This window comes from Tachyglossus aculeatus, chromosome 9, assembly GCF_015852505.1.
Source record: "Tachyglossus aculeatus isolate mTacAcu1 chromosome 9, mTacAcu1.pri, whole genome shotgun sequence".
Classification (NCBI taxonomy): domain Eukaryota; kingdom Metazoa; phylum Chordata; class Mammalia; order Monotremata; family Tachyglossidae; genus Tachyglossus; species Tachyglossus aculeatus.
The window spans coordinates 9571376-9593726 of record NC_052074.1 but is presented as its reverse complement, the minus strand read 5'-3'; the positions used below and the strand labels follow the sequence as shown (position 1 = coordinate 9593726).

The 22351-nt window shown below is 41.8% G+C and overlaps 1 protein-coding gene and 1 non-coding gene across 2 annotated transcripts in view; one reads left to right on the top strand and one right to left on the bottom strand.

Moving 5' to 3' along the window:
* The window catches only part of COMMD1 (copper metabolism domain containing 1), a 142323-nt gene that overhangs the window by 74232 nt on the left and 45740 nt on the right, over positions 1–22351 (bottom strand). Inside the window, exon 2 of the mRNA XM_038751579.1 lies at positions 15247–15528. Coding sequence (XP_038607507.1) covers positions 15247–15528 — 282 coding nt within the window. The remainder of the gene's footprint in view (positions 1–15246; positions 15529–22351) is intronic.
* LOC119932766 lies at positions 5755–5892 on the top strand. The gene has a single exon (XR_005452500.1). It is a non-coding gene; the product is annotated as a small nucleolar RNA SNORA7 (small nucleolar RNA).

Genomic DNA, 22351 nt, shown 5'->3' with positions numbered 1-22351 from the left:
CTTTGCTAAATGAGGGATAACACGAATAAACTAACTAGGCAAAGGAGTACAGACCAATTAAAAGTCCTCGATAAACCCCTTAAAAATCACCACCCCATCCTATTTTAATCCTGAGAACTAACATACTGAAACCAAGTATCTCAACTGTCAACGTCATATATTTAATATAGAAGCTGTCTGGGAGTTAGCTATTATTGACACTAAATGTTGCTTCAACTTTAATACAATGACAGTTTATAAGACTCCAGGGTGCCCAAGATAATCACAAAGCCATATATTACAAAACTGCCTTGTTTCCTCTCACTATGATGAGGCTTCAGCTCAGTAGCAGGTGATTCATTCATTCACTAATCATTCAATCATATTTATTAAGCACTTACTGTGTGCAGAGCACTGTATTAAGGTGCTTGGGAAGTACAAGGTGATTGAGATCTGCATAGCCATACTTTACCCACCCCAGGGGACTGGATGGGATCAGGATCCGGGTTTATATCGAGTGTGGGGGTAAGGTCAGCGAAAGTGCGCTGAACTAAACGAATGACAGAACAGCCATATTTTATGATTTGTGCTGGAGGAATTGGAGATGGACAAGAAGTCATTTTTCATTCCCTACTATCTTTCTGATTAGCACACTGCTGGGCACAGTAAATCACTTGTATTTACTAAGTGCTTACTGTGTGCAGAGCACTGTACTAAACCCTGCTCGAGTCCTTTATGGAGCACCCACACTGGTTTCAAACCCCTGCAAAAGTCTCCTCTGTTGCAGATATTCATGGGTTGAGCCAGATGAGTCACTGGCTAAGAAGATTCTTCTGATCCCGTACAGGTCTCTAGCACGTGGTGGATTTTAAAGCACGTTTTGCAGTAGGAACAGCATCATGTCCCATCACAACCATCAAAACCCCCCAAAAAACAACATTACTCTAAAAATCCCATGACGAGGAAATGAAAATAGGACACTAGCAGCAGCCATCACATATATTGGGTGATCTAAAGAAGAACGGCATCTCCTTGCCTTATTTTCATTCCTTAAGTAATCTTACCTGTTGCCCCCTCCCAATCTCCTCAGGTAGCAACTCCAATCCCTGTCTTGTTTCTTGGCTTACCTATACAGTTTTGGTATAAGCATGACTTAGCTGTATTTCTTTGATGTTGAGAAAAATGAGATAATATAAGACACACTGGAATGGCTTGCTGAGACAGCAGACCAAAACATGAGACTACACACCTGTGTCAACCTCGTCCTTCCCCAAAACCACAAATACCGAATACTGCAATTGGGTTTTCCTACATTGGCATCATCATTTCATTTTAGATTTCTGGTTAGACAGGCACCACGTGACTCACAAGCCCTGATAACATGTCTCGGATTTCCCTTTATGCAAACTTATTAGATCAAAGTTTCCCCTGTAATAATAGTGGGCATTTGATAAACATGGATGGCGATTTATTAAGTGCTCCCATGCCATACTGAGCAGCTTGAATTCAAACAGACTCCTTGCCTCTAGGGCAGGGATGGCTATGCCTCATTAACCAAAGAGCCACAACTCAAAACCACAGGTATGGCCAAGAGATGCAGAGAATTAAAAATTTCCTGCAACCTGGCCGGAAGCAGCATGGTATAGTGTATAGAGCACGGGCCTGGGTCTACCTCTTGTCTGCTGTGTGACCTTGGGCAAGTCACTTCACTTCTCTGGGCCTCAGTTACCTCATCTGAAAAATGGGGATTGAGACTGTGAAGGCCCATGTGAGGACAGGGGACTGTGTCCAACTCAATTTGCTTGTAAATCAACCACAGCACTTAGTACTGTGCCTGACACACAGTAAGCACTTAGCAAATACTATCATCATCTTCACCACCACCACAGGGTAGTGAGCAGGGTAATTACCTGCAAGATAGCCATGCCAGGGGCTAGAGGGTGGGGTCGGATGGCCCACGTAGGCAGGAGCATTGCCACCCGATGAGCTGGAACAGTGGGCATACAGCAGCCCAAGCCGCAACCGTTGAATTAAATAAGAATAGATAATAAAAAAACCACAGGCCGCCCAAGCACGGGAATTAGTGCCCGCTTGCGGCTTGCGAGCCAGGGTTTGCCACCCTTGCTCTTAGGATACATGCAAAAAGGAGGACATGGACTAAGCCAAGAACGAGAAAGAGATTAGAAAAAAAAACCAAAGCAAACTGTATACAATTTCTCCTGGGTAGCTAAAACCCAAGGATGACAATAACCCAAGATGACAATAACCCAAGATGACAAGTATATGATGACAAGTAAAAGACACAGTCTTTTAGACTGTGAGCCCACTGTTGGGGTAGGGACTGTCTCTATATGTTGCCAACTTGTACTTCCCGAGTGCTTAGTACAGTGCTCTGCACACAGTGAAGCGCTCAATAAATACGATTGATGATGATGATGATGATAACCCAAGAATAAGAAATATTGTATGGATTTTGTGCTGGAGGAATTGGAGATGGACAAGAAGTCATTTTCATCCCCTACTAATCTTTATGATTAGCACGGGCGTTAGGCACATAGGTGAGCTTTGACATAAATACCATTTTTTAAAAAATGGAGGAAGAAGCATTTCCTACTAATCTTTATGATTAGTACAGTGCAAGGCACATAATGTGCTTAATCAATCAATCAATCGTATTTATTGAGCGCTTACTGTGTGCAGAGCACTGTACTAAGCGCTTGGGAAGTACAAGTCAGCAACACATAGAGACAGTCCCTACCCAACAGCGGGCTCACAGTCTAGAAGGATAACATAAATATCATTTAACATAACATAACATAAATATCATTTTTTAAAAAAGCATGGCCCAGTGGATATAACACAGGGCTGGGTGTCAAAGAACCTGGGTTCTAATTCCATCTCCACCACATGTCTGTGGTGATCCTGGGCAAGTCACTTAACTTCTCTGTGTCCCAGTTACCTCATCTGTAAAATGGGGATTAAGAACTGTGAGCCCCATGTGCAGATTGTGTCCAACCTGATTAGCTTGTAACTACCTCAGCGCTTAGTACAGTGCCTGGAATATAGTAAGCATTTAAGTACCATTTAAAAAAAAAAATCGAATTCACTCAGTGAGGGAAGGCCTTATGGGAGAAATGAGATGTCAAGATTTCCTCCAAGGAGGGAATGCATCTTTTTTCTCTGGAAGCCCTGAGCGTCTCAGGAGAAGTGCTGCCCGCACACACTGGACGATTACTTTAAGAGGATGTCAGTGACATTTCCTGACTTTCAGAGAGCAGCATGGGTGCCTCTGCCTGCCAGCTAACCCCAGAGAGCAGAACCTTTTGGCTGGGTAACCAACCAGTTGGAGTCGGCAGTTTCAGGAAACCTAGCCCTGATTTCAAGATTCCCCACCTCCTTAGGTGTTGGAAACTCAACACGGACAATTCAACATGGGAAGACTCTAGCCCACACTAAATCTGGGCTAGAAGCCCCAGCCCCCTTCATTCATCTTGGCCATGGGGCAAGTAATGTTCACTGGCAGAAAACTACAACCAGCTGGCCAACAGCGTTGGACACCAAGACAAAGAGAAGTAGTTTCAACATAGCTGGACAGCACATCCTGTTACCCTGGGTGCAGGGCCAAGGAGCTTCCACCAAATGGTGTTTCTGGGTCCTCCTAAGGCCAGGAGTCTTGTCCCCCTTGTCAGTGCTCAGTTCTGTTTGCAAGATTGGAGCAGCAGGCTGAGGAGAGGGGGTGGCCTGGCTCCAAAGGAGGATTTACAAAGCAGCCTAATACTGGGGATCAGTTGTTGGCAGGCTTTCCAGCTGAAATACTGGGGTCTCTGCAAGGCTTTGGCCCGGTCCTGCTCTCAAGATTACAGGGTTTCTCAGAATCAGAGAGAAACTTTTTCCCCGACTTTTCTTTTGGGGGGGGCGGGGAGAGAAGGGGGGCAAGAATAGGGAAAAGGGAATTTTGTTAAAGGAGCCTGAAGGTAAATTTTAAGATCATCAATATAAGAATGGTATTTATTGAGCACTTAGTATGTGCAGAGTACTGAACTAAGTGCTTGGAAGAATACAATACAGAGTTAGCAGATACGTTCCCTGCCCACAATGAGTTTACAGTCTGGGGGTGGGGAGGAGACAGACATCAATACAAATAATTTATAATATAATTTAAATTTAAAGACATGTTACTTGTAAAGTCTGGGGAGCTGAGAAAGCAATCAATTTTCAGTATTCATTAAGTCTCTCAATGCGGCATGGCTTAGTGGAAAGAGCATGGGCCAGCGAGTCTAATTCTGACTGCCACTTTTTATGGTATTTGTTACGCATTTGCTATCAATCAATCAATCAATCGTATTTATTGAGCGCTTACTGTGTGCACAGCACTGTACTAAGCGCTTGGGAAGTACAAGTTGGCAACATATAGAGACAGTCCCTACCCAACAGTGGGCTCACTGTCTAAAAGACTATGTGTCAAGTGATTTGTGATATGTGATATGTGATTTGCTATGTGTCGAGTACTGTTCTAAGCACTGGGGTTTATCAGTTCGGACACAGTTCATGTCCCACATGGGGCTCAGTCTTGATCCTCATTTTACAGATGAGATAACTGAGGCACAGAGAAGTTACTTGCCCAAGGTCATATATTGGAGATGTTGGCAGAGCCGGGATTAGAATCCAGGTCCTCTGACTCTCAGGCCAGGCTAGTGGGAAGAGCTAGGCCAAGCTGCTTCTGAGCACCTCACCTAAAACCTGACAACCCACTCTTTGCCAAACTTCCTTCCTCGGCCCCCACCTTTAGGGCAAGGGAAATTAAATAACATTTCAATTGAGCTGCAATGTCCCCTAGTCCCGGAACAAGCACTCATCTTGACACTTGGTCTTCTGACCTAAGTCATACCAGCCATTCCCTTGACCAGGGCCAAAGGAAAATACACTAGTGCAAGATGCAGCTGAAAGGGCAAATGCCATGTCCCAGCAATCAGGGCTTTATGTTGTGAAAATCCTAAAACCACTTCCTTCTGGATTTGGGTGTGAGATGGTAGTATAGAGAGTGTAGAGAGTTGAAGGATAAGATGCTACTGGCAGTGAAATCCCCTCAGAGAGGGTGAGTGACAGTGTGAGAGAAAGAGACTGAAAAAGCCAAATCAGTACTGGCTAACAGAATGCCCCAAAGAATTGTCCCTTTTGACTATTTATATATCCATATAAATGCACAAACAAATAAATGATACACATAGTAGACAGGATGATGCTGGTACTTGTAAAGGGCTCACTATGTGTCAAGCACTGTTCTAAGTGCTGGAGTAGATACAAACTAATCAGGTTGGGCATAATCCTTGTCCCACATGGGGCTCACATCTCAATCACCATTTTACAAATGAGGTAATTGAAGACAGGGAAGTGAAGGGACTTGACCAAGGTCATACAGCAGACAGGCGGCAGAATCAGGATTAGAAGCCAGATCCTTATAACTCCCAGGCCCGAGCTCTTTCCACTAGGCCATGCTTCTTCCCATATGTCCTTAAAATGGGAAATGTATCTATCTGCAAAAAGGACATTCTAAACTGATTTTGGTTCTCCCTGAATCATTGTGATTCACCACCGAAACTCAAGCTCATTTCCCTGTAACTCAAGATCGCTTCCCCAGAACATGCACTTCAGATGACCTTTCTTCAAAAAGTGAAAACCCAGTCACAGAACAGGAGCTCAGGCTATCTCTGCTACTGGGACCGGCAGGCAAGAAGCTTTCAAATTATTCAAATTGATCATGGGTAGTGGATGAGATCCCACTCAGGGTCGCACCTGGAGAGTTTCCAGTACTCTACCAGCCTTGGCTACGGGAGGGAGAGTCAAGCAGAGGCATACCCATTCCATTCCTAGCTTGGGCAGTAGCTACTGAGTGGAAGGCAATCTGCTACAAATCAAAACTCACCCATGCTCAGCGGCATGGGAGCGAGTCGAGGGCGGAGACTAGAGTGTACTATGTGGAAGGTGGCAATGGTAAACTACTTCCGTATTTTTACCAAGAAAATTCTATGGATATACTATCAAAATAATTGCAGATGGAGAGCGGGGTGTTCTGGGAGAGACGTGTCCGTGGTGTCACTATGGGTCGGAAACAACTCAACGGCATAAGACAAGACAAATGGATCAGAATCTTAATAAACAAACAAGAAAGCCATCCCAAGCTTGGTTTTTTAAACCCAGAACTTTCCTTCTTCCTGGCTGGAGTTCATATTACTGATCACATTGACCCAAAAGTGGCAGAATTCTGCGTTCCTCTTTAAGCTTTCCTGATCCACCTGCAGAATATGGGCTTCTTGACCCAATACCACTCCAAAGTGTGCTGCTCTAAACTTCCTGGCCTCTTCACCAGTCTGAGGATATAGGCAGTGCCAGTGCAGTGCTGCAACTTTGGTCAACTGAATCACAAGCCTCACTATAAGCCTCACTTCTCTCTATCAACTGGAGCAGTTAAGCCTATCCATCCTGACCACAGCTGCCTGCTGGGGAAGGAACTGGGGGCCAGGTGTAAGGAACTGGGGGCCAGGTGTCAACCAGTATTTCAGACAGATGAGTATATTCAGCGACAGGTATCACCTTGGGGTCAGAGCGAGGCTGTGCATTCACTGCAGAGCTAAACATGGTCCCGGTCCTGTAAAACACAAGGCAGCCTGATGATCAGCAGATACCAGGATCAGCTTAGAGAATTTGAATTGTTTTGAGAGGACGGGAATCAGTGTGTGATGAGCTGTTCTGAGACAAATAAGATTAACAGAGGCGGAGGAGCCCATTTTTGGCTCCCCAATCAGTTGGCTGGAAGACAAACCCAATGGATAATAGAGGCCTGGAATGTTGGCTACCAGCTTGGCCTTGAAAAGGCCATGCAGTAAATGGAAAATTCAGATTTCAGGATCTTAACCCACAGATAATTTGTACTCATTAGTGCAGAGAAGGCTGCACGAAAGCCCAGAATGCATGAGAGTGCAGCACTATCAGAGAGGGCAAACTGGGAGTTGTGGGGTGGGTAGTGAAGGAACGACTAAGACTCTTTAGCTAGATGATTTAGCCCTTAGGATGTGGCAAATTTCTCCTGTCTCCTGTGGGCAAACCTGATAAGCGAGGAGTCAGAAAGGGATGTTGATGGAGTTCTGAGCCTTTTTACAAAATGAAATGCTACACAAAGCGGACAAGGTGGGAAGTAGACAAAGCGGGAGGCAGCTTGGCCTTATGGATAGACCACTGGCCTGGGAGTCAGAAGGACCTGGTTCTAATCTTGACTCCGCCACTTGTCTGCTGTGTGACCTTAGGCAAGTCACTTCACTTCTCTGTGCCTCAGTTACTTCATCTGTACAACGGGGATTAAAACTGCAAGCCCCATGTGGGACAGAGACTGCCTCCAACCCAGTTGCCTGGTATCTACCTCAGCAATTAGTAGAGGGCCTGGCACATTAACAAATACCACAATTATTACTATAAGCAAAAATGAGAATTATCATAAAAAATGACCAATACCTCAAGAAAGGCTACCCGAAATTCAAAGGCAGACTCTACCTGCAATTATTTTGGCAGGGAATTTTTGCAACTGGTTATACTTTCAAGAGGACAGAAAAATTGAAGAGACGTCTAAATTGTCTTAGAGTCTGGAACCCATAGGACTTTGGATTGAAGGACATATGACCACTTTGGGACCTCTTTGAGGTATAGCTAATTTCAATGATCCAGGGCTTGTACTCAAGAGCCAGTTGAGTGTGAGTTATATACTTATTATTGTTCCTTCAGACAGGAATTGCTCATCTCCTATGCCCAGGGTATTCATGGGATTTATTCAGACACTACTTCTACTGAAGAAAAATTATTTCTTGTTCAGTACTGGAAAATGGATTGGGCTGGCAATCCGCGTTGCTTAATTCACTCCACCACATCAGAGAGTGTAAGAATGGTAGGTATGCATTACCATAAAAAATATCCTGCTTTGACGTTTTTCCCTGGGATGGTAGAGCCCGAGAAATACTGAAGCAGTATGACTGGTGGTTTCAGAAGAAATAATGTTATGTATGCAAATACATGGCTGCTGATTTTTAAATGCACTTTTCATCCTAAAAAAACAACAGACAGTCAAATGGGAAGAGAGCCAGAAACCCTACTGATAAAGGCTCTGAATTTATATCAGACATTAGTCTTTCTAGGCACAACTGCACACATGGACAGCATTTTGCTATCAGTAGCGTCATTTTCAAAAATGAAGGGAGGGTAGAGATTATATGCTCATTCTCACACCTTCCTCTTGTGTATGTATCCAAATCACTTGCCCCGCAGTCAATAGCAATTTCAGAACGGGAAATGGAAGCAAAGACGTTGGGCACTCCCTTATAAGCATAAAAACTGTTCCTACTCAGGCTCAGGAGCTAAAATTGAGCATAAGTGCAAGAGTGCATAACTTTGTAGCAACCTGAAACCTGACGTCCCCTTCAGAAATGAAAAGTTGGGCAAGCTAAAGGCTAGGCCAAATATTTTATGTCCTGGAAAGCGGCAGCAAATGCTGCCAAAGCAGCATGAACTGAGAGAGGACATTCACAAAATGAGTGACTAGGCAGGAAACTGTGGAACAGAAATCAAAAAGTGTGGGAAGGAATGAAGGGATACTGAACATGGTGGTAGAGGTAGAGAAACTTACAAATTCTCCCTTGCAACCAAACTCTCATTATTTTCAGCAAATTTTTTCCCTGCTGACAAATGGTCTCTCAAATTTTCTCCCACTTAATTTCAAGTAAGAGTGCATTTTTCTACAGAGAATCACAGGCATTCTCAAAGTCTCACGTGGTTTAAGAAACCAAGGAACTTTCACTGAGTGTATGAAATGTCTTGCCCTCTTCCTAGTGAGGTTTTTCCACTTGTTCTCAATAATAATAATGGCATTTGTTAAGCATTTACTATGGGCAGAGCACTGTTCTACTGTTTACTTGGACATATCTATTCTATTTATTTTATTTTGTTAGTATGTTTGGTTTTGTTCTCTGTCTTCCCCTTTTAGACTGTGAGCCCACTGTTGGGTAGGGACTGTCTCTATATGTTGCCAATTTGTACTTCCCAAGCGCTTAGTACAGTGCTCTGCACATAGTAAGCGCTCAATAAATACGATTGATGATGTTCTAAGCACTGGGGAGGTTACAAGGTGAGAACAAACAGCAAGGCAGTGGAGCCTAGTGGAAAGAGCACAGGGCTCAAAGTTGGAGGACCTAGGTTTTATACTTGGCTCTTTAAAAAAAAACAAAACTGTATTTGCTAACATTAACACAATTGCTCAAACAAAAACATAACTTTCTGGAATGCCGCAACAAAACCCATCTGCCCCCTGCTTTAGTCTCCCAGATGGTCAGCAGTGATGAGTTGCCCTTTAATTTATGCTTCTGAATTTTGTAAAAAAAGGTATTTGTTAAGCACTTACTTCGGGCCAGGCACTGTACTAAGCACTGGGGTAGACACAAGCTAATCAGGTTGGAAACTGTCCATGTCCCACATGGGGCTCACAGTCTTAATCCACATTTTACAGTTGAGGTACCTAAGGCAAGCTGAATCTGGGGTAACCTGAATGACCCCCACCAATCTTGAATACCACCACTCTCCTCTGGTTTGAGATGAGACACTATTGTGGCATGCTGGTGGTATTGACTCATCCTCCCACGTAGCCAGCAGGGCTATCTGAGCTGCAATGAGCTTGGCTTTGCTGCCTCCACAGTGTATCGGAGTGTGGAACCTTGATTTTCCTGAAGTTTGGAAAAAAAAACTGGCAGTCTCAGGGACGAAAATGGTCAGAAGCTGAATGAGGAGTTCTTTTCTAGCACTATTATTTCAACTTTTTACCTCGCTGACACCAGCCTTTGGTTTGAGAACTACTTTTTTCTCGTTTGTTATTTATTTGAAGGTCACACCTTAGGCCTAAAAGCTGCTCCGGAAGCAGAACCTGGGAACAACTTGGGTCTTGCCAAAAATCCTTAGCTGGGAGGAAGATTTGCCTAATTCAAGGTCATACACATCAGTCTCTCTCTCTCTCAAGCTGATGGTCATACTCTAGTAAAGCTGACAGAGAAAATCCAAAACAGAAATGTTTTCTTGAAAGCAAAGGGTGAGCAGTCCAAACAAATACTAAACCCCATGGCCTGTTTTGAAGCTGGGTGGCTTCCTGAAGTTAATCAAAGATTTCTTTGGAAAATAAACCACAGTGGCTGCAAACAAATTCCAGGAAGGGCCTTTAGGCCTGGCTACAAAAAGCAAGAATGGCTACTATTAAACTAATCTTGGGATCAGCTTCCGTTTGACCCTTACTGATGGGACACACAACAGCAGCAAGCCATGACACTTATGACCTAGTAAGGGGAGATGGAAGTTCAATCAACCTATTTTTTTTACTAATTCTATCATATGATCCCAATTATTTTCAAACGAAGTCAATGGCTAAAGCCAAGGTGAATTGCCAAAAGTTGGTGAAGGCTATACATATCATCAATCGTATTTATTGAGCGCTTACTATGTGCAGAGCACTGTACTAAGCGCTTGGGAAGTACAAATTGGCAACATATAGAGACGGTCCCTACCCAACAGTGGGCTCACAGTCTAAAAGGGGGAGACAGAGAACAAAACCAAACATACTAACAAAATAAAATAAATAGAATAGATATGTACAAGTAAAATAGAGTAATAAATATGTACAAACATATATACATATATACAGGTGCTGTGGGGAAGGGAAGGAGGTAAGATGTGGGGGGATGGAAAGGGGGACGAAGCTCTCAAATGCTCCGGTGGCCAAATCAATGGGCTCAAAGCAGGAAGCACACAAATAAATCATTATGTATTTTGCTCTTGTTTTGGTTGAGTCCTAGTGGCTCTTGTACAATCAGAGCCACAGTGACTCCACCTGTAAAGTGAGAGCTCTGTCCACCCAGTCTTGGGTATCCACTCTACAGAGGTCATGGCAGCAGTGGTCCCCAAAGCTGCTTGGGCTGGACTTTCCACCCCACTCAATCGACCAATTGGTGGCATTTATTGGGCACTTACTGTGTGCAGAGCACTACACTAAGCACTTGGGAAAGTTCAAAGTACCCTCCTGTTGGGTAGGGACTGTCTCTATATGTTGCCAGCTTGCACTTCCCAAGCGCTTAGTACAGTGCTCTGCACACAGTAAGCGCTCAATAAATATGATTGATTGATTGACTGATTCAAAAGAGTTGACAGATGGGCTCCCTACCCACCAGAAGCTGCATCCCAGGTCTCTGACCAAACTTGGGCAAAAAAGACTCAAAACAGTTGTTTCCTGGATTGTGAAATCCTTACGTACAGGAATCATGTCTAGTTACACTATTGCACTGATCCAAATGCTTAACAGAGTGCTCTGTGCATAGTAGATGCTCAAAAAATACTACTGACTGATTGAAGCCTGCCCTGTCTCAATCAATCAATCAATCGTACTTATTGAGCACTTACTGTTTGCAGAGCACTGTACTAAGCGCTTGGGAAGTACAAGTTGGCAACATATAGAGACAGTCCCTACCCAACAGTGGGCTCACCGCTCCATCTCCCCTAAAATCCCTTACTTCTTTTTAGCCCTGCACTCGCGACGACAAGTTGGCACCTCTTTACCCAGCTACCTCTTAGAGGAGTTTGCAGATTAATGAAACCAAACACTCTGAGCCTCTCGTATGAAAAATTAATGCTATTAAATCAGAGCTTTTAAAAAACTCAAGTGTTCCTTGCACTGTAGAGCAATGTTTCTTAAATGAGGTCTCAGGAATGTGGAGAGGGAGAGGGGTGCAGAGAATGGAGTTCACAAATGTCAACCATACAGAGTCCGTCTTTTCCCACCTCCTGGGCCCTCTGGCTCTTCTGCCCTCCCAAACTTTCTGATTGCTGCAAAGCCAAGACACAGATAGAAACTGTGTCCTACTCCAAACAAGTGTATACTGTTCTTTTGTGAAGCAGCAGTGTGGCTCAGTGGAACAAGCACGAGTCTGCAAGTCAGAGGACCTGGGTTCTAATTCTGCTCCACCTCTTGCCTGCTGTGTGACCTTGGGTAAGTCACTTAACCCTGTGCCTCAGTTTCCTCCGCAGCAAAACGGGGATGCAATACCAGTTCACCCTCCTCTTTAGATTATCAACTCCATGTGGGACAGAGATTGTGTTCTACCTGGTTATCTTGGATCTACCCCAGCGCTTGGTACATAGGAAGTGCTAACAAATACCACCATTTTTATAATTATTATTACTTTTGTCTATAGTCAAGTTATTGGAAACCTTGAGGGTGCAGATCCTTGAGCTGAAAAGTTACTCTAATTCCAGTCACAAATACCACCATTTTTATAATTATTATTACTTTTGTCTATAGTCAAGTTATTGGAAACCTTGAGGGGGCAGATCCTTGAGCTGAAAAGTTACTCTAATTCCAGTCACTGTTCCCGCACAAGACAAGAAAAATAGAACTCAAGCCAAAAATTAAAATGGTGTGGATTACTACACTAAAAATCCCTGGTCTCCACAGAATATAAAAAGGGGTCTTGATAGCATTGGACTCCTACAAGTACCCGCAAATGTCAGCTCCTGCAAAGGACAGTTAATTCCAAGAAATTGGAATTTTCAGGAAGGGCCTGAAAACGGCAGGTATGCTTATTTCCCCACCTCCCATTCATGAGCACTGCAATAAGCACCTCCACATAAAATCAAGCTCTTAGTACAGTGCTCTGCACACAGTAAGTGCTCAATTAATATGATTGAATGAATTAAAAATACAAAAAACAAAATCAGACCAGCAGCTAGTACATAGTTTGCCTCAGTTTTAAAAAGAGGCTCATTTTTTATCTGATTGGATTATATCAATCCCAGTGCTTGGCACAGAGTTAAGCATTTAATACCACAACTATTATTACTATTATTATTTTCACACCTGTTTTCTAGTTGGTGGTAACTATAAATTGAAAAGACTTAATGATTTATGGCCAAATTTCTCCACTTGACTAACTGAGTTTTGGATTTGGAACAATGTGAGTAGCTCTTGGACTCCTTACATTATACATTTAAACAAATAAAATATTAACAACATTTTCATAATATAAATGCCACACATACATATCCTATGATCAAGTGGCTAAATCAAAATGCTCCCTTTTGAATAATTTACACCTGAATCAGCAGCAAAATTAACTCTGCAGCATATGAATGAACTATCCCCTGAACAGTTTTTGGAAAGACATTTTTTATATAACAAAATGATACAATTTTAGATTAGCAATGAAGAAAATTAACAGCAAACTAACCATCTTAAGAATTAAAGAAAGGAACTTCCTAAAGTTCCTAAAATTTGAAGGGGAGATTCAAAAGAAATCTTTGTGCTACAGTCCATATCTTAATGGAGGCAAATAGATAAATTCCACATTAAAGGATGTAACGAGAACATTCGTATTTCATTATCTCAATAATTTCATATTGTAAAAAATCAAATTAACTTATTCAAAGATCTAGATTACTGTACCCAACTAGACATTATTTTTTTTCCCATAAACAACAGGTACATAAACCAATTACTAATTCTCTTAATTAGATCTCTTTATGTAAGCATAAAGTCAAATGGCTTAATGAGAAGTTGTGCTGATTCTGGCTCTTCTGGCAGGTCGACACTAGTAGTTGAGGATACTCGTCCCCTTCTCCATCCCCCCCATCTTACCTCCTTCCCTTCCCCACAGCACCTGTATATATGTATATATGTTTGTACATATTTATTACTCTATTTATTTATTTATTTTACTTGTACATATCTATTCTATTTATTTTATTAGTATCTTTGGTTTTGTTCTCTGTCTCCCCCTTTTAGACTGTGAGCCCACTGTTGGGTAGGGACTGTCTCTATATGTTGCCAACTTGTACTTCCCAAGCGCTTAGTACAGTGCTCTGCACACAGTAAGCACTCAATAAATACGATTGACTGGTTGATTGACTGAAAGACTAGCTTCTTATTCTTCTGAACCCAAGCTTCCTACTACTTTGTTGTGGCTTTTCTGATCATTCATTCTTTCTCCTAAACACACACACAACAAAAACCCCCAAAAAATACCACCATCCTAACCATTTCATCTTCTCATTTGCTTACCTAGGCTTATTTAATTTATCTTTCCCCTACTCTGGGTCCCACTCACTCACCTACATTTTTTTTTTTTTTTTGCAATTTTCCTTCTCCTATTTATCTTTCCACTTCTTGCAAACTTTATTTTCCTAGGTCCAGAGCTGCGGCTTTAGGAACAGGCAGACCTTGTTTATTTGGCTCAAGGTCACCTTGGAAAACTCATGGCCAAAGTGTGAGATGGGCCGGGCCAGTGCCTGCCACAGACCTACGCCAGCTCTGCAAGTTGGAGGGCAAGCTCCAGGGACTTCCACTGAAGAGAGAGGAAAATCTTGGGTGTCCCAGTTTAGCAAGGATCCTCCATATCCCTCCATCCCAGAGGGACTTCAGGATTGTCCCTCTGGGTCTTCTGGACTCCTAGGCCTGGTCTGGGTTTGTGGGTCCCCAGAACCCAGCCATTACACGACGCAGCCTACTTGGGAAGAGGAATGAAAGAGGAAAGCAGGTAGGCAGGTGCCCTGCAACACTTCTCTGACAAGATCATCATCATCACCAGTCGTATTTATTGAGCGCTTACTGTGTGCAGAGCACTGTACTAAGCGCTTGGGAAGTACAACTTGGCAACACATAGAGACAGTCCCTACCCAATAGTGGGCTCACAGTCTAAAAAGGGGAGACAGAGAACAAAACCAAACATACTAACAAAATAAAATAAATAGAATAGATATGTACAAGTAAAATAAATAGATAAATAGAGTAATAAATATGTACAAACATATATACATATATACAGGTGCTGTGGGGAAGGGAAAGAGGTAAGATGGGGGGATGGAGAGGGGGACGAGGGGGAGAGGAAGATGCCACCCTGCCTACAAGACGCTCCAACCCTCTCTGATGGATGCTGAAAAATCACAATATGAAGGTACAAAAATCTAAAAATAATATGGCTTTGCATGAAGGTGAAAAGAAATGAAGTCTGGTGATTCTAGAATGTGCCAGGAATGTAGAAAATGTCTAATAAATGCTGACACTAGTCCAGAGACTATAGCAAAATAAGAGGGCAAGGAACAGTAATATACCAAAGTCATTTTAGTTATAATTCCTTTGCCATACAATAGTGAAAGAACAAATTCAGCGTTTCTCAAGTTGAACAGTGAAGATTAACTCACCTGTCCATTCTTCCCCAGTTCCAGCTCTACTATGGCAACAGGAGTGTTAATTTGATCTACGTGTCTCGACTGGGACTTCAAATCAACTCTCCAGTTCATGGCTTTAAGAGTGTTTTCCCATCGGCTTTGATTAATCAGGCTTTCTCGGATTTTCATTTTGTGGTTCTTCCAGAATTTGGAAATGACTGCAGCTTGATCGCTGGTGATTCCACCTTGTTTTTTGGTTTGAGCGGTCAGGAATGCCTCCAGCTGGTTGAAATCCATGTCTGCAGAAGCTATAGACTGGAAGAACATAAGAAAAAGAAAAAAAAAAAACTTGAATGATTTATTCTCTGGTAATTAGGATCTCCTTATGATGCTTTAAACGTCAACTCATTTCTTGCAAGTAACCACTATCATAAACATATCACCGTCATTATTACTATTAAACTACAAAGCCAGGAGACACATTTATAGTAAAAATAAAGTATTTGTGATTCTAAACACATCTCCTTCATAATTTCCAAATGTTATCATTTTTCAAAGTTAAATCTCTCTGAATCCTATCCCAAAATCAGGGGATCTAATTTCAAAATTAAAAGCAGCCCTTCGTTTCCTTTGGATTTCAATTCACAAGTGCCTTCTATAACAAGGACTCAATAAATACTAGTGACTGATTGAATACAGAGAGAAAAATCATGAGAGGATTAAACATGCTATTTCTCTCATCTAGATGAATTGATTTAAATATGGTCATTTCCAGTTGTGCTGAATATTGTTTTCATTGGCACCTTGCCCTACTCTAATGCTTCTAGTACTTCCGCTAAAATGTAACTCACATTTTTCTATTGACTTCGACTTCTTGATAAGAACTCTGTGAATCTTCATTGCACCAGTAATTGAACCAGTAAATATTTCCATTCAGCCTTAGTACAAATTCAGCTGTGACAGAAGCTGTTCTGATTTTACATATGGAAATAACAAAAAGCTTGAGGAATAACTCAAACTCTGTTAAATTGGAAAATGTTATCACAAAGAATGTCAGGAGTTCAATTCTGATTCCCATCTAGGTTACAAAAAGACCTCAGTATAACTCTCAGGACCAGCCCAAGAGAAAAGTTGCAGATCACTTTTCAATTCTGGTATCTCTTTCTGGCCATCTCTTGTTATCGCCTGAATAAGCTATAGTAGAAAAATAAGCCACCTGAAGAAAGTTCTAATGAAGTTTTGGAGTAATTTATCCAAATCTGTTTATCCCCATCTTCCAAATAACACAGACCTTGAAGTTAAAATACATCAAATTGAATCGAAAAGGAATCAGTGTAGCCTAGTGGAAAGAGCGCGGACCTGGGAATCAGAGGACTTCGGTTCTAATTCCAGATCCACCATTTGTCTGCTGTGTGACCCTGGGCAACTCACTTAACTTCTCTGTGTCAGCTTCCTCATCTGTAAAATGGGGATTCATCACCTTTTCTCAATCCTGTAACTCCATGTGGGACAGGGATTGTGTCCAACCTGCCCATCCGCCAAGCTAGCTCTCTTCCTCCCTTCAAGGCCCTGCTGAGAGCTCACCTCCTCCAGGAGGCCTTCCCAGACTCAGCCCCTTCCTTCCTCTCCCCCTCGTCCCCCTCTCCATCCCCCCCATCTTACCTCCTTCCCTTCCCCACAGCACCTGTATATATGTATATATGTTTGTACATATTTTTTTACTCTATTTATTTATTTATTTTATTTGTACATATCTATTCTATTTATTTATTTTGTTAGTATGTTTGGTTTTGTTCTCTGTCTCCCCCTTTTAGACTGTGAGCCCACTGTTGGGTAGGGACTGTCTCTATATGTTGCCAACTTGTACTTCCCAAGCGCTTAGTACAGTGCTCTGCACATAGTAAGCGCTCAATAAATACGACTGATGATGATGATGATGATTTTGTACCTAACCCAGATCTTGGTACAGTGCCTGGAATATAGTAAGTGCTTAACAAATACCACAATTATTATCATTATTATTTTCCAAAATGGAGGGGATATTCCTGATAAATCAAGGTGGAATTGGAAGCACACCCTTTTTCTTTCCAACTCCCCTAAGAAAGTAGATGTCAGCAGCTGTCTTCTTCCAAGCGCCGACAGGCAGAAACACACAGCAGGCCACTGGGATGCCTCCAACGAAAACTGCAAAGTAAACTGTACGGCCTAGCAGCTCAGAGGAAAAAGTTCCTGTCTGTTCCCTCTCGAGATCCCCCGCGTCGATTCCATTAATATCATATTATTCTTGTTCTCAGATTGAGGCACAAGATTTCCGCGATGTGAGCTCAGCTCCGGCAAAATGAAAACAAACAGCACATTAAATACTGCAGCCTACACTCTGTGAATACAGCCTCAATTCACAAAGCACTTGTTTTCCTCCACCTCTACCCCATATCCCCACACTGGCCCAGGCTCGTTGGGGCATTTCAACTTTCCTGTTTCGAGGCCCACTTCAAAACTGAAGCCTTGGTAGAATCGGCCATTATTTAATGGAAATGGAAGCTCAAAAAAAAAAATGACAGTTAGCCACGGTGAGACTCAGTTCCATGCCTTCCTCCCAAAGATCTCTATCAACTTGGAATCCTGAGATGAAAGTTCTTTTTTCGCTCTGTTTCAATTAATAAAGTTACATATTATTATTATTATGTGCCGTTGAGTCATTTCCAATTCATGGAGACTCCATGGATATACACAGTAGCAGCATGGCTCAGTGGGAGTCAGAGGTCATGGGTTCTAATCCCGGCTCCACCACTTACCAGCTGTGTGACTTTGGGCAAGTCGCTTAACTTCTCTGTGCCTCAGTTACCTCATCTGTAAAATGGGGATTAAGATTGTGAGCCCCACATGGGACAACCTGATCACCTTGTATCCCCCCAGCGCTTAGAACAGTGCTCTGCACATAGTAAGTGCTTAACAAATATCATTATTATTATTATTATACTTTCTCCAGAACGTCCTGTCCTCTGCCATAATCTGCAATCTTTCTAGCACTGGAACTTGAAAGCCATCAAGTCTGGAACCTAAGCCCCTTCATCGGCCAATTAAGTGAATTTTTATTTCAATTATTTGCATGGGGTAAAGGGAGAATAACATTTTTGAAGGTTTGGGGATCAAACCCTTAGTACAGTGCTCTGCACTCAGTAAGCACTCAATTAATACCACTGATTGACTGATTTTGAATGCAGTTCCATCTAAACCAGAAAATAGAAGCTCCCCGACAAAAGACAGTCAGGTCTACCATTTAAAACAAAACCAAAATAATCTCACCCTTTGCTCCCAACAGAAACCAAAACCGTCTGAGACTTGTTTCCTCCAAGAAAGCGTAATAAAAGGAGGATTACTTGGTCCCATGTTTTCAGGATATCTCACTATATCAGACTGGATTGAGAGATCCACTGAGGCTGCTACTGGAGTTTATGTGGCTCCTAGTAGCTACCATGGCCTATATGGCACTGTTCCCTTCTCTCCGTTTTAGCCTGCTTGCCTTTCAACATTAAATCTCTCTGTATATCCAGCTGGGAGCAAATGCAAGACTCACTAAATACATTTAGAAGGATGCTGGCTCTGATCAGGATCAAATTCTGAGGATTGGGTTCTCTGAAAATTCAGGAGAAGATTGGAGGAGCCACGTCAACCACTCTTTTATTTATATGCAATTTAATACTGGAGGCTAGTGATCATCAGGATATGGTCTACTTCCTATTCTTTTCTCCAAACCTATAATTGTTTCACCCATTTCTTCCTCTCATCTCAAATACACTGATTTAATAAGTGGATCTGACAGCTAAATAAAAAAGTTGTGCACTTCTCCCCACTCCCCTGAAGCTCCTTTGCTGTGTTACATTTACTCTCACAACACCTTGGGCCAGGTAGAGAATGACCTCATTGCTCACAAAATAACAAAAAATATTTTAGTTCTAGGTAATCTGGGCCCACAAATGGGGGTGGGAAGGACAAGAAAAATGACAGAAAAAAACTCATATGCCTAAAGAAAAACAACAAGAAGTTGAACCAAGAGTCCTAAATTTATATGGTAAAAACATATAGTGTGCCAAATTTATTATGGCTTGATCTTGGAGTCAATTAAAAGGAAAATGTACTTCCTCTTTCTCAAACTGAACTACAAAGTTGGGAGACTTTCATTCATTCAATCTTAGAGGAAGAAGGGAATAGAAACCCAAGAGATGATTCTGCTCCAAATAAGCATTTACAAACCACACTGATACTCCTGTGGAGCAGAACCTAAGTAAGGTGGGCTCCCAAATCTTTTTTTTATTTTAAGGTAATTAGGGTTTCAAGAGGGAATATATGCATCTAACCAGAAAGAAGAGGGAGCTGCAAGGTTTTATTTATATATATATATATAAATATATATATATATTATATATACAAAACACACACATACACCAAAAAACAAACAAACCAAAAATTATCCACCGAGGAAAAACTTGGCAGAGGTCCTGGAAGGGGGAGATTGACAAGAGCATAAGATGAGAGAGGGATCTAGGAAATTGTATTAAAATGTTCTAAGGCTGTCCTCAGTGGTTAAAGGGCAGGACACAGTGGCAGATTCTGTTCTCCTCTATCCCTAATTCTCCTCTCCCTTCCACCTCCCCACATCCACCTCCTAGAGAGTGTTTGCTCATCTCTAGACTCTAAGCTCATTATGGGCAGGGAACACATCTGCTTTTTCTGTTGTATTATATTCTCCCACATGCTTACTACAGTGCTAGGCACGTAGTAAGCGCTCAATAAATATGATTGCTTGATTGAAAGAAAGGATATGGAGAAGAATGAGTTCAGGCCTCCCTTTCTCCTGCTGAATCTCACTCTGAAGCTGCAAGTCATGCTTCCTGTCATAAAGTTTATTAAGACTGAATCTATGCTGAACACTGTGAAGTAAACACGTATTAGGTGGTGAAACTGATCAATAAAATTTGATCGCAGCAGATATATTTGGCCTCAAAACCCAGTCTGCTTGCCTATGTTGATCAAATTGGCTGGCTAACTGTCAAATTTCATTTCACTTTATTCAGTGAAGACTCACCTTTAATGCAGCTGGAGAAGTACCCACCCACCTAGCTAAGGATTTCAGAGGCTTGGAAATCATGTACCTTGAGAGGTCAGTTGGAAGGCAAACCCTTCACTAGCCATTCTTCTTTCCTTCTATTGTTCTCATCATCACTACATTCTGAAAACTCGGTTTTTTTCTGAAACCCCAAACTCACTGGAAAACCAAATGAAGTGGAAACAGAAGGAAGAGGGCGAAATATCAAAGGTATTCTAGGCTCACCCCCAGGTTTCCTTTAGACCTGGGGTTTAAGAGTGGGGGTCGATTTTTGTGATTGTATTTACACGAGATCAAGTATGCCCCATCATCCACACTGTCTGCCAAGAACATGAAAATAAGAATAGGTTAATTACCCATGTGGGGCCTTGCACATGTAGTTCTCTCTAGGGAACTTGTCCATTAGAAGAGAGAAGCATGCTCTCTCCAGGAAGGAGTCACTGAGATGCTGAGGGGGGCCAAATTGATTTAACAAAATAATGACTTTCCTCTAAGTACGTTGCCTGTTTTAAAAAAGAGGAACAACTACAATCTCTACTCATTCACTAGTACAGAGTTTCTGTAGCATTTTTACTCAAGTTTCTGGAGAATCTTTGTCCAAAATACAGACTTTATCCTCAGTTACTCTCAAAATGCTGGCACCTTTTATGATTCAACAATATACATCACTGGCGATTTGTTTGTTTGGCTTTAAAACAAGTCTGTTAATGTGAACCAAACGGAATAAAAAAAAAATAATCAATTCAAGATGCTTCCGCAGTACAACCAACCAATGCTTCCTTCTGAAATACAACACATTTTTTACAACAAATACCCATGTACAAATTATTGCTGTCAGAGGAAAAACAAGGAGTAGAATTTTGCTTTGTTGTTAAATTTGCTTTTCAATCACTTTTGTCCATGGGCAGGGAACTTTTGGATTTTCAGTCCCATGAAATATTTGCTACTATTTTACAAAACAAGGAAAAAAATGGTTTTGATAGTTTTGAATGGAAAAATGATAATTTAGGGCCAAACTAAACTTCCAGTTAAATTCTATGTTCTCATTTGTTCCTCAGAAATGTTTTCTTCATACTAAGACCAATCATTAGGAGTGGGGAGAACTAAGTCTGTGCAAAATTTTCTCCAGCATTTTGAGTTTTGGCTTCTATGGGGAGGAAAGGGGCATTGACAGTACTAGTAGTACAAGGATCTCTCCATACAGGCAGACTTGAATCTTCAGTGGGGCTCTTTCCTGAGGGCCCATGCTAAAGGGGAAAATATATTACAAGCCTAACTATCTTATATCTATCCTGGTGCTTAGTACAGTGCTAATTCTCCTATCCCTTCCACCTCCCCAATTCCGCCTCCTAAACGGTGTACACTCGTCTAAAGACTTTAAGCCTGTTATGGTCAGGGAACATGTCTGCTATTTCTATTATCTAACAACCGAAAAATAGTTTATTTCCATTAGCAGTGCATTTATCCCACCAACTTGTACAAACTGGAGTAGCTAACACTGTTAATTTCCTAATCATCCGGGTTGGGGACCTGACATGATGTAATTCCCGGATGGCACCAGACTCCTTTTTTTTCCCTTTTTCTCTTCCCCTCCTCACAATTTTCTTGTAGCAACCCTCAAGTTAAGTAAAAGTGTAATACTCCACAATGCAATGACCTGGCCATAAAATATACAAAAGCCAAGAGACCTAGATTTGAATGTTACAGTTCTCATTTAAAGTCATTCAGAGTCTTCCTCCTCTGGGCAGAGGGCATGCACAGTCCCTTTGCAGGAGAGATTCTCTTTCATGCTCCTGTTTTCATCATTAAATTGTGAACAGAGTTTTGTCTAAAATTTGCTCTAGCTACACTGCCATATTGGAAAGTTTGGGCAGAAAAGCACAAGCATAAGCTGTCTAAATTAATTCAAACAAAATGAGGAGAAGAGATCCAGGATAAAGAACTGATACTGTAATCAAATCCCCAAAGAAGTTCCTTTCTTCCCTCTAACTGCCACCAGAAGCACAATATTTAGGTATAGTCTGTGATTTA